General features: G+C 41.6%; 1 protein-coding gene across 4 annotated transcripts in view; it reads right to left on the reverse strand.

Annotated features, from left to right (window-relative positions):
* Window positions 1-4,266: 4,266 nt before the first annotated feature.
* krit1 (KRIT1 ankyrin repeat containing) overlaps window positions 4,267-16,176 on the reverse strand; it is a 61,718-nt gene continuing 49,808 nt past the window's right edge. For all 4 annotated transcript variants that reach the window (XM_085987968.1, XM_085987972.1, XM_085987969.1 and 1 more), the window contains 5 exons: window positions 15,534-15,700; window positions 10,126-10,213; window positions 6,525-6,731; window positions 5,152-5,268; window positions 4,267-4,753 (listed from right to left, as the gene is read on the reverse strand). In XM_085987968.1, the coding sequence (XP_085844094.1) occupies window positions 4,664-4,753; window positions 5,152-5,268; window positions 6,525-6,731; window positions 10,126-10,213; window positions 15,534-15,700 (669 nt within the window). In that variant the 3' untranslated portion in view covers window positions 4,267-4,663. The remainder of the gene's footprint in view (window positions 4,754-5,151; window positions 5,269-6,524; window positions 6,732-10,125; window positions 10,214-15,533; window positions 15,701-16,176) is intronic.

Here is a 16,176-nt window from a genome sequence, read left to right on the forward strand (position 1 = left end):
TAATTGTCTTATATTTATGGCCCCTAGTTTTGGATTCTCCCACAAATGGAAACATTCTCTCCACATGTACCCTATCTAACCAATTCATAATTTTTAAAGACTTCCATCAGGTCACTTCTAAGTCTTCTCTTTTCTAAAGAAAAAACCCCCCAACCTGTTCAATCTTTCCCAATAACTGTAATCTCCCAGTTCTAGTACCATCCTTGAAAATCTTTTTTTGCACTTTCTCCAGTGCTTCTATGTCCTTTTTATAGTATGGAGACCAGAACTGTGCACAGTACCTGTTAGGCCTGACCAGGTCCTATACAAGTTTAACTTAACTTCACTACTTCTATACCCCTAGAAATAAATCCCAGTGCTTTGTTAGCATTTTCAATTGATTTGCTAACCTGCAATGCTGCTTTTAATGATTTGTTCACCTGTATCTCTAGATCCTTTACTCTTCTACCCCATTTAGCATTGGAATAGTCAAGTCTGGAGGTGACAATGGCATGGATGTGCGTTTTAGCAGCAGATGGGCTGAGGTGGGGTGGTGGCAAGTGATGTTACAGAAATGGAAGTAAGCTGTCTGTGTGCTGGAGAGCGAAGGACGGGACAGAGGGAAGGACTACAAGACAAACAGAAACAAAACAGGACATAGACAAGCTGAAAAACAGAAGAAGAGACAATCAGTAACATGAAAAACGACACAAGATAGCGTATGCTGCATTTGCTATGAGCAACGCCACAGCTGACCCACTTTATTGAAAGTGTTGCTCTACTATATTTACTATTAATATTTTTATAACCTTCTTACCCCCACTTCAAATCATTGCCGTACCTGTCAAAAAATCAAATCCTTCCCAGACTAACCCACCCCCACCATCACTTCTTATCAATTCCTTATCTCAGACTTATCACCACCAGGTGTTCCACTAGTATAAGAGAAGTATGTATACGTACACAGACACACACACAGTATCAGTGTAATTAATTTAGATGATAGGTATAACACAGATTTTAGTATTTTAAGATATTTTTGTAGCGTATGGAGTTGGTGTTAAAAATTGTAGATCACTTTTTTATTCATTCCTGGGATGTGGGTGTCACGGACAAGACCAGCATTTATTGCCCATCCCTAATTGCCTTTGAAAAGGTTGTGGTGAGCCGTCTTCTTGAACCGCTGCAGTCCGTGTGGTGAAGGTACTCCCACAGTGCTGTTGGGGAGGGGGGGGGGGGGGCGGGGGGAGAAAGAGTTCCAGGATTTTGACCCAGCGACTATGAAGGAACGGCGATATATTGCCAAGTCAGGATGGTGTGTAATTGGAGGGGAACTTGGAGGTGGTGTTGTTCCCATGCGCCTGCTATCCTTGTCCTTCTAGGAGGTAGAGGTCACCGGTTTGAGGTGCTGTTGAAGAAGCCTTGGCGAGTTGCTGCAATACATCTTGTAGATGGTACACACTGCAGCCACAGTGCGCCGGTGGTGGAGGGAGTGAATGATTAAGGTGGTGGATGGGGTGTCAATCAAGCGGGCTGATTTGTGCTGGATGGTGTCAGGCTTCTTGAGTGTTGTTGGAGCTGCACTCATCCAGGCAAGTGGAGAGTATTCCATCACACTCCTTACTTGTGCCTTGTAGATGGTGGAAAGGTTTGGGAGAGTCAGGAGGTGAGACACTTGCTGCAGAATACCCAGCCTTTGACTTGCTCTTGTTGCCACAGTATTTATGTGGCTGGTCCAGTTAAGATTCTGATCAATGGTAACCCCCAGGATGTTGATGGTGGGGGATTCGGCAATGGTACTGCCATTCAATTTCATGGGGCGGTGGTTAGACTCTCGCTTGTTGGAGAGTCATTGCCTGGCACTTGTGTGGCATGAATGTTACTTGCCACTTATCAGCCCAAGCCTGAATGTCATCCAGGTCTTGCTGCATGCGGGCATGAACTGCTTTATTATCTGAGGAGTTGCAAATGGAACTGAATACTGCAGTCATCAGCGAACAAGCCCACTTCTTTATGATGGAGGGAATGTTATTGATGAAGCAGTTGAAGATGGTTGGGCCTAGGACACTGCCTTGACGAACTCCTGCAGCAGTATCCTGGGGTTGAGATGATTGACCTCCAACAACCACAACCATCTTCCTTTGTGCTAGGTATGGCTCCAGCCAGTGAAGAATTTCCCCCCCGATTCCCATTGACTTCAATTTTACTAGGGCTCCTTGATGCCACACTTGGTCAAATGTTGCCTTGATGTCAAGGGCAGTCACTCTCACTTCACCCTGGAATTCAGCTCTTTTGTCCATGTTTGGACCAAGGCTGTAATGAGGTCTGGAGCTGGGTGGTCATGGCGGAACCCAAACTGAGCATCCGTGAGCAGGTTATTCATAAGTGCCGCTTGATAGCACTGTCGACGACACCTTCCATCACTTTGCTGATGATTGAGAGTAGGCTAATGGGTTGGCAATTGGCCGGATTGGATTTGTCCTGCTTTTTGTGGATAGGACGTACCTGGGTAGTTTTCCACATTGTCTGGTAGATGACAGTGTTGTAGCTGTACTGGAACAGCTTGGCTAGAGGCGCGGCTAGTTCCAGAGCACAAGTCTTCAGCACGATAGCTGGGATGTTGTCGGTGTCCATAGCCTTTGCTGTATCCAATGCGCTCAGCTGTTTCTTGATATCACGTGGAATGAATTGGATTGGCTGAAGACTGGCTTCTGTGATGGTGGGGACCTCAGGAGGAGACTGATATGGATCATCCACTCAGCACTTCTGGCTAAAGATGGTTGCAAATGCTTCAGCCTTGTTTGCACTCGCGTGCTGGGCTCTGCCATTATTGATGATGGAGATAATCATAAAGCCTCTTCCTCCCAATAGTTGTTTAATTGTCCACCACCATTCACGACTGGATGTGGCAGGGCTGCAGAGCTCTGATCTGATCCATTGTGGAATCGCTTAGCTCTGTCTATAGCATGCATGTAGTCCTGTGTTGCAGCTTCCCCAGGTTGGCAACTCATTTTTAGGTACGCCTGGTGGTGCTCTTGACATGCTCTTCTACACTCCTCATTGAACCAGGGTTGGTCCCCTGGCTTGATGGTAATGGTAGTGAGGGATATGCCGGGTCATGAGGTTACAGATTGTGGTGGAATACAATTCTGCTGCTGCTGATGGCCCACAGCGCCTCATGGATGCCCAGTTTTGAGCCACTAGATCTGTTCTGAATCTATCCCATTTAGCACGGTGGTAGTGCCACACAACACGATGGAGGGTGTTCTCAGTGTGAAGACAGGATTTTGTCTATTTACTTGATATCCAGTGTGAAAGGTAAGGGGAGGTACACTAATTTGGAAGTGGGAAACTATTGCAGAAAGCAGCAAAACTGAGCAGATTTAAGCAGTTTAATAGCAACAAACCATATCTGCTTAGTAGAATTCAGATATTTCTACTATATACCTAAATACTCATTTTTAATGTGGAAGCAAGTCATCCTCGGTTCTGAGGGACTGCCTAAGAATACCTAAATACATGAGAGAAAATATTTCTACTTAGTGCTGATAAGGCCAACGAACTTGCTCTACCATGTTGTTAGCTACGACAGCTCCATCTCTTCAATCTCGATTCCCTGCCATTTCTCCAATTCACTTAATACTCTTACTTGCCAGATAGATATTCATTTCCTTTTTAAACATCTCAATTACTTTGATTCTGCTCCTGGTGCAGTGCATTATAAATTCTCACAACCCTTTGTGTGAATATTTTTTTCCTCAATTATTTTTAAAAAACTGATTCCGTTCTAATTTTAAGATTAAGATTATATCCCCTTGTTCTGAATTTCCCAGCAGAGGGAAGAACGTTACCCTATCTACTGTGGGAATTCCCTTCAATTTAAACAACTCAATCAGATCACATCTCAACTTCCTCACCATCAGAGAATATAACTTAAATTTACCCAATCTCTCACCATAACCAGTTTGCCCTTCCCAAAATGGGGTGCCCAAAACTAACACAATATTTCAAATGAGTTCTGACCAACACATTGTACAACTGCAGTGCTACCTCCTTGCTTTTGTGTTCTTTACCTCTTGTGGTGAAGGCCAGCATAGCATTAGCTTTTTTGACTGTTTTTGGATTAGTGGGATAGCTCTTAATGACTTTGTATCTGGAAACCCAATTTATCTTCATATCCCAGTACTTCCCCATTTAGATTGGGTTGCCATCTGTCATTTTCCAAAATAACTGAACCATTATACATCAATAATGCATGAAAAAAATCAAAACAATTAATAACCAAAATTATAAAAAGGTGCTTTAATTTTTAGCAAAAAATAAAAGGAAACATTAATATTACATTTTTTTCCTAAATTGTCTTTCTATAAAATGTACTGAACAGTACAGCTATCACAGTAATGCATAATCCAAGGCTGGATTTTGTTCCTCTTTAAGAACAAGATAAAACTACTATTTCTTTAGCAAAGAAATCAGGCAATGAAATTATCAAACAGACACTCAATCTGTACGAAGCACTTGTTAAAAGAAACACATCAAGTAAGATATATCCGATTCTTCAATATCATACAAATATACAACAAAAAACCATGCCGAGTCACAAACAGTGGCATTTTTTTCTTGAATTCTTAATAATCCAAAGCACTTCAGGTCAAAAAGATAAAGATATCTTGATGTTTAATGGTTACCCATATCCATGTCTCTCTGTCAAATTTCTTTCATTTACACTCAGTTGGCCACTTAACTTCATCAGTAACTTCACAATCAGACCAGCCTGTAGGATGGAGGTAGAAATAAATGTTAATGAAAGATAAGTACACATGTTCCAATAAAGAAACTGCACAATTCTCAGGTTGATGGTATCGTCTGCCTTATATGATAAAAAAATCTTAGTCTATTTACAATACTGAGCAAAAATCCTTTTGAAATCCTAATTGGTTTGGAAGATTTTGTCAAAAAGAAAATTTTGGAAATTATGTTTCACAGTTCTATTGATGTCACGGTTCGGTTGATTTATAATTAGCTCTATTTACTACATTAGCTTTTGTTCACTTCAAATATAATTGTTGTTAAATTACAAAACCCATATATATTATTGTTTAAGCTCCTAGCTTTTTTTCAAAATTAGAACAGTTCACTTTTATCTCAGCACTGTTGAGAATAATTTCTTACCTGTTTAGTGTGTACTACGAGGCTCATTTTATTTTCCAAACTGTGAATTTGAAAGTAGGCATCTGCTTCACCCAACTGCCACATGAGGGAGCCATACTTAAGGCTAATTAGCAAAGCCTGACAAAAATGGAGATGCATCAAGAAAAGTAACATTACCACCAATTGCATTTGTAGTTCAGGAAATAGTTTGTCAAAGCGCTAACAGTTAAGAATTTCTATCTGAAATGGTCTGTGACTATGTATTTGGACACCAACATATGATGCTACAGGGCAGCACGGTGGCATAGTGGTTAGCACTGTTGCCTCACAGCGCCAGAGACCCGGGTTCAAATCCGGCCTCGGGCGACTGTCTGTGTGGAGTTTGCACATTCTCCCTGTGTTTGCGTGGGTTTTCTCCGGGTGCTCCGGTTTCCTCCCACAGTCCAAAGATGTGCGGGTTAGGTTGATTGGCTATGATATCGGGTGGGATATGGGTTGGTGCAGGCTTGATGGGCCGAAATGGCCTCTATCTGCACTGTGGGGTTTCTGTGATTCTGTGATTTCTGTGAAACTTTAGATTTACCGGCACCTAAATAACCAGAAATCTCGGTTAACCGGCAAAATTCAGGAGTAGGTTTTACTTCATATTGACTTGCGTTCCTCCATCTGTTGCTGTGCAAGGGTGTGGCTGCAGCTGTTGCTAAGCTAGAGACGCTTGCAACTTGTGGCCATTGTTCTGAACTTGTTGCTAAGCAACAGGGTTTGTTGCTTTATACGGAATTGTCAGTTCTCCGTATTTTTTACTATAGCGTTCGGTTATCCGGAATTTGAGATGAACCGGCACCACGTCGGTCCCGTCCGTGCCGGATAAAAAAAAGTTTCCTGTACAAAGTAGGAGGAACTAGGTTTTCAGCCACTAGTTCACACCTACAATCAATTGGTAAATCACCTATCCATACTACCAAAAAAATATTGGTAGAAGTCATTCCCAGGACACTTGCACATATATTTCAGGAGCTTGGCTACAGAGTGGGCAATGTGGCAAGGTAGAAATAGGTGGTTTTCGTGATGGATAGGATGCAGAATTTATAGCTCATCGTGGTTCAACAGGAAGCCAAAGTTGTGTAATCTTTGTACTTAAAACACCAGTCATGCGATTTGTTGTGCTAATTGTATAGTGGTTGCTAATTTAACGGTGAGTTTAAATAGAAGAAGCTTCATACCTCTATCCTTCGAGAGGAAAAAAAATTTGCAATCTAGAATTATGGAACTGTACAATTGCCTATAAAAAGTCACTTCAGAAGTAATTAATCGCGTGAAGCGCTCAAGAAGGTATTAAATAAATGCTTGTTGTTACATTATAAGATCATTGGGAGATTGTACAGTCAATTTACCTTAGTTTCCATGTTTAGCAGATGCAGACCTTTTGTGTTTACACCAACGTACACCTTGACAACTTTATGACTACTTGAGCTTGCTTTAGTATATACTTGTCCTGTGAAAAAGGCTGCTCCATAAGTTGGAAATTCCCAGCAAATCTGCAGGAAGAGACGCTGAAGATGGTGCATCTCCTTACTGATCCCTTCACGACCACTAAGGCTCTGTAAAAGATCATGGGGGAGAAATTCGGTTGGTAGCGCCTCCAATTAGCGCCTAAAGAGGCCGAGAAGTGGGGCGTTAGCCAATTTTCGACCGGGCGCAGTGAACCCAGCACCTCGCCCCATATTGAGCATACATTTAGCGCCGGCGCTAAATCTTAGCGCCCGCTCACGGGCGCAGGCAGATCATGACGTCATTTGAGTGTGCAACGCCTTTTGGGCGCCCCGGACTGGAAATTCAGTGGCGTCCCCCTCCGCAGCGCCTGGAGCTAATAAGGACAGCTTACCTGGAGCCTTCCCCAGTCGCTCTCGGGCTGGAAGGGCGTTATTTAAAGGGCACTGGTGTGGTTTAAAAGCGGCAGCCTTTTTGGCTCACAACTTCTTCGAGAGCTACAGAGAGTTGCTGGGCTGCACACTGCGAGCCATTTCACCACTGAGCCAGCGCTGGCAGAGGAACTTCAGCCTTCTGACCATCACCTTGCTGTTGGTGAGCATTTCCAACGGCAAAACTTTCTTTGCGCACTTATTATGGGGGCTGCATTGGAGGGGAACGTCCTGCTGCTGAATCATCTGGAAAGGGCACAGAGACGCAGGGAGAGAGGGGCAGGCATGGCCAGACGGAGGAGGACCAACAGACGTCGCCACACCAGACCTTACGCTGCCAGGGTTTTCTGACAGCAGTTTTCCTACATGAACATGTCAGAGGAGCAGTGGATCAGAAGGCTGCGCTTTAGAAAGGAGGTGGTGACTGAGCTGTGCCAGCTGCTTCAGCCAGATCTGCAGCCTCAGATAAGGTGCGGGACATCTCTGTCGGTGGCCGTGAGGATGATTGTTGCCCTAAACTTCTACGCAAGCGGCTCCTTTCAGGCCGCAACTGGGGACATAGCCAACATCTCGCAGTTTGCGGTGCATTGCTGCATCCGTCAAGTGACTGATGCCCTGTTTAAAAGGAGGCGGCAGTACATCTCCTTCCCGATGACCCCGGACAAGCAGCGGGAGCGCGCAGAGGGCTTCGCTGCAATAGCGGACTTCCCCATGGTGCAGGGTGCCATTGACTGCACGCACGTGGCTTTACGGCGCCTGTAGAGAATCCGGAGGAGTTCCGCAACCGCAAGGGGTTCCATTCCTTGAATGTCCAGCTGGTCTGTGACCACCGACAGCTGATCCTCGCAGTGAATGCGCAGTTCCCAGGCAGCAGCCACGACGCCTTCATCCTGCGCCAGACTTCTGTTGCAGACCTTTGAGGCCCCGGCTCACCCAGGAGGCTGGCTTCTCGGGGACAAGGGCTATCCTCTGTGCCCGTGGCTGATGACCCGCCCCTTTAAGAGCTGGCCGGGGCCAGTGTGTCTCGGGGAAAGTGATTATTGACAGCACCTGCGCTGCGCCCCACCGCCGTGAAATTGGGTTGCGCCGCCGGGTTAGCGCCTTAAGAGTATCGTGCAGCGCCTGATTTAGCGCCGCAATCACCTTCAGGGGCGCTGCAACCCAATATCGCAGCAGGTGGCGCTAAATTGCGCCTGGCACTAAACTTTGCGCATCGCCAGGACTAGCGCCCCAAACGGGGCTATACCCAATTTCTCCCCCCATATTCTTAAAGATACATATTCTGAAGTAAAAAGTTATCAGTGCAAAAAAGGACAGAATTTGAGGTCTGCAAAATGTTCCAGTCATATCCACTTTGCAGTTTAAATACTACAGCCAATGTTGTTGGCAAATAATGCAATTTTCAATTAACACCTGTGATTATTTAGCAGTTAGTACTTTTTTTTTTTTTTTTTTTAATTCCACTATCCCGCAATATTAATTGTTTTGAGTTTTGTAACTCAAGATAGGTTTGTGACGACTCATTGTGCTCAGAGTTATCAGTTAAAATATTTCAACACTGAAGATATTTAGACAGCCAGTCATTTATACAGCAAATGCCTTACACTATGTGGAGCTACCACCTGTATGAACCATTTATCCAGCTCAGAGCTTTCAGGTTTCAAGGAAGAAGCTCAATCCATTCGTCTACACCGTCAGGCAGCAATCCTGCAATCCTTTCATAATGGTGCATATTGAGTAGGTCGCAGTTGGGAGTGCTGCATGCAGTTTTGGGCGCCCCATTACACAAAAGAAATTAAAGCCATAGAGAGCGTACATCATAGATTCACCTTGATAATGGTGGGAAGCTATGGTTACGAGGAGTCTTGAAATACTGGGATTATACTGGAGCAAATAGGCTGAGAGGAGATGTAATAGAGGTTTTTAAAATTATGATGGTCTTGATAGAGCAGGGCAAGAGCGACTTTCTTCCCTGGTTGTGGAGTCAGTGACAAGGGGTCATCAATTTAAGATCATTAAGAGAGTGAAGACAGAGGTTAGGTGAAATTTCTTTACATAGAGGGTTGCTGGAGCATGCTGGCGTTTGAGGCAGAGACCATTGCACTTTTACGGGAAAATTGGATAAATATTTGAAGCAGAGAAAGATATAGGGAGAATGCAGGAAAGAGGGATAATTCTGGATTTTTCTAGCAAAGAGCCAGCACAGACACTGCTGTAAATGACTGTGCTTTTATGGTTAATTAGAAAAGGTTAGATTTTTCGATTTACTCATTTGTTTCAAGCTCCTGATCTGAACCACATATTCAAACTATATTCCTGCCTGTGGGAGATGGCAAAATTAGAAACTTGCCATATGGGAAGCAATAGACTATTCATCTATGGCACACTTTCCTTCTACTCTTACAATTGTAGTTTAACTTTTCTCGCTTCATAGGCCTTCTCCATACCATGCATCATTAATTAAAAGGGCAGTCAGGGTGATAACACACAGGTCTCAATTATGCCACTTTCAACTCAGATGCAAAAAAGTATGAGAAGAGCATGAGTTATACCATTCATCTGGAGAAATGTCTACATCTGCATGTCATCTTCTACATATGTGCTGAGGAATTCATCATCTGAGGAATGAAGGGAAGAAAACTGCTCATCACCCTTAGTGCTGATCAATGCACCAATGTGATAACACAGTTTGAACAACAAACTTAAAAAGGGTGAGCAGTCAATAAAATGTAAAATTTAACTACTTCACTTTAAGAGTCCAAGAAAAATAACCTAATATGAGGCTTTACTTGCAAACAGGAAGGCTTGGAGTTTGATTACACTTGAGGCCCAAACTCATCTTTTGATGCACGCCAAATAAACCAACTTAATTCACACCACATGAATATGTACATTAAAGATACATCATTTTGCCTTTAGCTGTAAGAGTATTTTACACAGCAATGTAAATTATGTTGTGTAAGTAATGCATGTTGAATAAAGTAATTTTTTGAGAAATTGTCAAATAATTGAGAAAATAAATCAAATTAATGAGAGTATGATGTCAAATATCAAATATTTTTTTTTAACTGACCTTGTATTCATGTAGAATCCTACCAATCCAATGTGGGGCCTTGCTTTTCAGTTTGGTGCATGGTAATATACACTTGAGATTTTCTTCACTAAAATGCATAGGATTTTATTAAGTAACATAATATTATAATGAACATTGCACATAACAGAACAGACAACCAGTGTTCACTTCAGCAGTGCTGCTGAACATTGAAGGATGTTGAGGAAAAGCATTTCGTGCAATAGCAAAAAAATTACCTCAATTAGTGGCAAATGCATTGTGTTATGATACTCAGTCACACGTCAGAAACTCTCACGTTCAATTCTTGCTCTACACTGAATTTACCTGATCATAGTCAAGATGAATTGTAGAAATGCAACAATTGCCCTCAGCATCCCTGGGCTAGGGAAGAGAAATTAATTGGGCACAGCTTCTGCAACAGGAAGTACACACCTAAGGACATTAGATGAGGGAAGAATTCTGTTTGGCTATGATAGTGACATTCAGTGTCCATAGTCATAAAGAATGTCTATTTAGGTGAAGTATGGGAAATCTACAGTTTCTTGTGGAATTATACTCCAGCATTCAGAAAAACAGAGGGGGGAAAAGGAGGAAATCTGAAGAAAGTAATACAGTCAAAGCAATGTTAACATATATTGTAAAATAAAATTTAAAAATTGCAAATGCTGGAAATTTGAAATTAGAACAGTAAATTCTCGAAATACACAGGTCAGTTGGTATTTGTGAAGAGAAAGGACAGGTTAGTTATTAAGGATTACACACCTGAAATATCAATACTGGGCCTGAATTTCCAATCGGAAGCTTCCTGCGTGCAGATGCCTCCGGTCGGAAAAAAATCTACGTTCTTACCTGCTGGCTCCGTAGGTCCCGAGACCTCCGATCCTGGGCCTCTCCACTACGAAATGCACAGAGGCCCAGGTATCCCAGGAGCGCAGGCGGTTCGCAAAAGTCTCTGGGATAACGTGGGCCATGGGGAACCAATCAAAGAAAGGAATCCCCCATCACACTTTTGACAGGTCTGTACGCACAGAACTGTCAAAAGTATGAATGGGAATCACTTAAAAAATTTAAACATTCAATAAATTTAAAAAAAAATCACATTTAAAATGAGTTAAAGTTACATTAAATTAAATATTTTAAACAAAAATTTAATTTTTTGAAAAAAATAATTAAAGTTTTTTACGGGGCTAAAAATAAACGTAAATATTTTTTAAAGTATTTTTAAATTATAAATGAGTGAAATTTTTTTTTTTTAAAAACCTCATGCTGGTAAAAGCAGACCTTACGCTTTACCAGGCGTAAGATTTTTAAAGGCTTTCAGCGGGCGGATGTTGTGCAGAAATCACAACTCTCTGCCCGCAGAGGTCCTTCTCCCGGGCATGCGTGCGATCTGACAGATCGCAAGTGCTGGGTTTTAGCGCATGCGAGTCGCATGCCTAAACCCTTGCGCGGTCCCATGGGTGCATACACATCTTGTATGCACCCGTAGGGGGTCACAAAAACCAGCCCACTATCTTTTCTCTCTAAAGATGCTGACTGAACTGCTGAGTATTTCCAGCATTTTCTGTTTCTATGCAAAATTAACATACTAGAATACAAATTAACATACTAGAATACAAAAGGTATGAAATTAAATCTGTTAGCAAGTTGGTATATATGACACCCTATTGAAACCTCTTAAGATACTCAAAAAAATGCAATCTTGGTTTTAACATCTACCATCTGTGCATCCACAAACTTAAGGAGGTCACTAACAAGAATCCTTTGTGGCTTTTGAGCATACAAAGCGGCGTATTATATTTCTTTTGACGCAGAAGAAATATAATACACAGCTGTATAGAGTCTTGGTTCAGTTGTATGGAGCCTTGTTCAAGCCCCATCTGGAGTACTGTGTGCAGTTTTGAACATTGTACTGAAGGAAGGATATATTGGCCTTGGAGGGGGTGCAGTGCAAGGTCACCAGAATTATACCAGGGTTTAGAGGGTTAAATTATGAGGCCAGGTTGTGTAAGGAAAGGGTTTGTCAGACTGTCTTGAAGTCTGCTAATGTTATACTGCTATTGATTTCTCTTTATATTGTAGTAATGTTAGATTTTACCTGTTGAATTAAGACTGACCTAGAAGCAATGGATAGTTTAGACAATAAACCTAAGTAAATGGCAATCCAGTAAGGGAGCTTTAAGTTTGGCAGTCTGTGATAACATACAGGCAGAAAAGCTTCCTTTGTTAGGAAGACCTTGAAGCCTTACTAGATGATAAGCACCTGCCTTAGAAAGAAGGTTGGGGAGTTGTACCAGTCTACGGAAAAATAACTTGTTAAAACTGAAGTTATTGATAAGGAAGGAGTTAATTAGAATCTGCCTTATATGGGATTGTATTAGGTAATGCAGAAACGTCTGGGTTGTCACGTAGAAGGGGTGTAAAAAGGTATAAAAAAAAAGTGTATGTTGGAACAAATACTTTGGAATTCGATTAAGGTCTGATCAACCTGAAAACCCAAACTCAAAACCGTAACAAGTTTGGATTCTCTGGCTAAAAACTTGCAAGGTTTTACCATATGTCCTGCTGTTAAGCGTATCTTTAATTATTGTTAATAATTATTATTGCATGCTTAATAAATGTGGCATCTGACATTTAGGAGCAAAACCAGGAAGCATTTTTTCAAACACAAAAGGGTAGTAGAAATTTGGAACCATCTCTCCAAAAGGCTGTGGATGCTGGGACAATTGGAGCTATCAAGACTGCGACAGATAAACTGTTGTTAGGGAAGGGTATCAAGGGATATGGAGCAAAGAAGGGAAATTGGAGTTGAGGTGCAGATCAGCCATGATCTCATTGAAAGGAGGAGCAAGCCCGAGGGACTGAATGGCTTACTCATGTTCTTACAAGGAACAAAAAATGTAAAAACCATAACAACATAGGAACATGAGTCGGCCATTCAGCCCCTTGCGTCTGCTCCGCCATTTAATTAGATCCTGGCTTATCTGAACCTCAACTCCATATTCCTTGATACCCTTACCTAACAAACAAAAATACTTTGGTTCTCTATGCTACAGATCACTCTTGTAAAATTCATTTCTTGAATGACGTGCTATAAAAAAGTGTTCTTTTATGTTTTCCATCCTATATTTTAAAAATAGAAATATTTGGACAACATATCTGCTTATGTAGAAATAAAAAAAAACAGATTTCCATTCTACTGGGTGAACTACCTCAGATACAAATTACAAGAAAATCTTTTATCCAAATACACTAGGATTTTACAGAACTATTTTTTAAGCAGTTCTGTCAAAAGGATGCCAATGTGTTATACTGATGCCAAGTGAGTTAACACAGCAAAAATGACCAAAAATCACAGGGCAGTTGTGAGAGAAATGTTAAAACTCACCAGTTGCAAAAAATACTGACACTGAAGAACACTTTCAACTGGTTAATCTAACCAGAGAGGTTGTTGATTGTAAAGCCAGCTGCCCCTATACAGTAGCCAACTGGAAAATTTAGTATTAAGCAGACTGAGACAGAACAGCCACACTTTAAAACAAGGTCCTGATTAAAATACTAGTGGCTGAAGAAAGTGACTGGGGAAGTTGCACTTTTAAGGTGAAATTCATGGGAAAATCACTTGCCCTGATCATAACATTGTATGCACTGAAATCATGCTTGCGTCTAAATTTGAAGGGGAGAAATGACTTTAAATGGGTTAAGAACTTTGTTAAAATAGCTGAAAGGGGAATTTCTTACCAGTACTTTAATACATTAGAAAAGCACAACTTGATTTTAACCAAATAACAGATTCTTTTCTCTCTCTACAAAATTTAAGATTATTTTCTCCAATTTCATTTCTTTCATTCAAGCTTATGGTTAGATATCAGAAGTTACAATTATAATGTCACAGTATTACAATACTGTATGATACAGTATATGGGAATGATATTTGCTATTGAGCACAAAAACTCTTGATCATTGCTTGTTGAATCATGTACAGGTTCAGCATCCTGAATCTGGCAATCTCGGGACCGAGGCCGAGCCGGTTTTCCCCGGACCTCGGAACGTGTTTCTGATGTCCGAAGTCCAGAAATGCCCGAGCCCAGGTTGCTATATTTCCAGACTTCGGACATCAGAAACACGTGCCGAGTCCGGAAATGCCTGGGCCCAGGTTGCGCTATTTCCAGTTTTTGGTAAGCCTCCCTCAGGGTGTCCAGATTCCGGAACATTTTACGGATTCCGGACCCCTGCCACCAATCGTCCTGGAGTCTGGAACATTCCGGATTCCAGAACTCCGGATTTGGGACACTCAACCTGTAGTAATATCATGGAAATGTATTAACCAGTGCTATCTATAATGCAGGCAAAAAACATTTTGAGTACTGTAAGAAATCTTTATATTTTTCTACATTATACAAAAGACAACTTTCTGGAAGGTGTTCCAAGGCATCAAGGGCTTAAGATGCTAATAAACCACTTAGTTTTACTCTTGAGGTTTAAGTCATCATCTCAGTCCCTCAGTATAACTACTTTGGGACACACTGCAGATTGTATATTATTCTGTACATGATTAACTGTATTCTGGTGTGTTGTTTACTGCAGTTGTTGAAATCATTAATAGTGTTCTGGTAAAAATTGCAGATATTTCCTTCAATTCCTTAATTTTCTAGTGATAGGGAAAGGAAGTGCTGTAGAAAGCGTGTTCTGTACAATGTACGGAGCGTGTTCTGTACAATGTACGGAGCGTGTTCTGTACAATGTACGGAGCGTGTTCTGTACAATGTACGGAGCGTGTTCTGTACAATGTACTATCACTAAAGAGCATACAATATCTTGTAAATTTTAGGAAATTAACTTCTTGATTTAACGGAAGCCAATGCTTCTTACATACCTGCAGGCCGATTCAGAGCTGCCTCAACTAGGAAAACTCCAATAACTAGAGTTTATCTGGTATGAGCGACTTCAGTTAGCCCAGCCCTGTCCTGTCCTTTAAAATCACTGTTGTGGTTTTAATCTTTGACATGGGCTGTCCTCCGCTGTAGTGGTTTCGGGAAGGGTCTAGAGACCAGAAATAGCAGTTCTCTACAAGGCCACAACTACAATGTAATGAAGAGATGACCCAAAAGGGAAGACCATATTGTGTTTTTTCCCCCAAATAGAAGGTAGGGGAGTACTTTCCTCTCCATTAATTATACCTAAGGTCTAACAATTAAGATAGGCAATAAAGGGCTTCCCAAATGTAATTATTTGAGTGAGACATGTTTGTTTATGACACTAAATAATGGAAGTTTCTAGTCCAGACTACCAAAATAATCAGCTGGGAGACAAAGTAGCAGCGAGAGCTGTTAAAAGTCTTGAAGCTGAAACCCCTGTGGATCTAATTTAACTGTCTACATTTGACACATCACTTAAGATATACTCACTTGAGGAATCCCTGCTTATGTTTTTTACTCTCATAATTTCCATAGATGATTTGAAGAAGGAGACCAGCCAACGTTATCAACTGAGTGTCAGCACATGGGTATAATCCTTTCAACAGGCTACTGCGGGCCTCATCGAATAGAATAAGGATAGCCAATGGATCATCCACCTTTAACAAAAGTTAAAAATATATATTATATACATAAACAGTGTGCACATATACAGCATGCCATGTTTATTAAACATTTGGACACTACATCAAATCCATGTTAGCGGATAAAATGTGCACGGCAACCATATATGCAAGCATATAAAATAATGAATGAACTACACAACTCTAAGAAATAGAACAGTAAAACAAAACTGCAATGGTAAAACCTATACATTAGAACTTCAACAGTTGACCAGAAATAGAAGTCAACACAGATGAAAATTACACAAATGTCCAACTGTATGGATTGTTTGCCCTACCCTTCATCCTTTCACTAGTCTGCCCAAGACATACACCATCACAATCAAAGGGGTGGGAGAAGCAATCCACCTGCTGCCAGGCCTCTATCCATGCTACAATATTACTGTCACCAAAAGAGCAAGAGCAGCATGGACGACTCTCCCACCAATTTTCCCTGCCCAGGATCTGCGGCC

Source organism: Somniosus microcephalus, chromosome 5 (genome assembly GCF_052327205.1).
Source record: "Somniosus microcephalus isolate GS21.2 chromosome 5, FLI_Smic_1.0, whole genome shotgun sequence".
NCBI classification, from domain to species: Eukaryota; Metazoa; Chordata; class Chondrichthyes; order Squaliformes; family Somniosidae; genus Somniosus; species Somniosus microcephalus.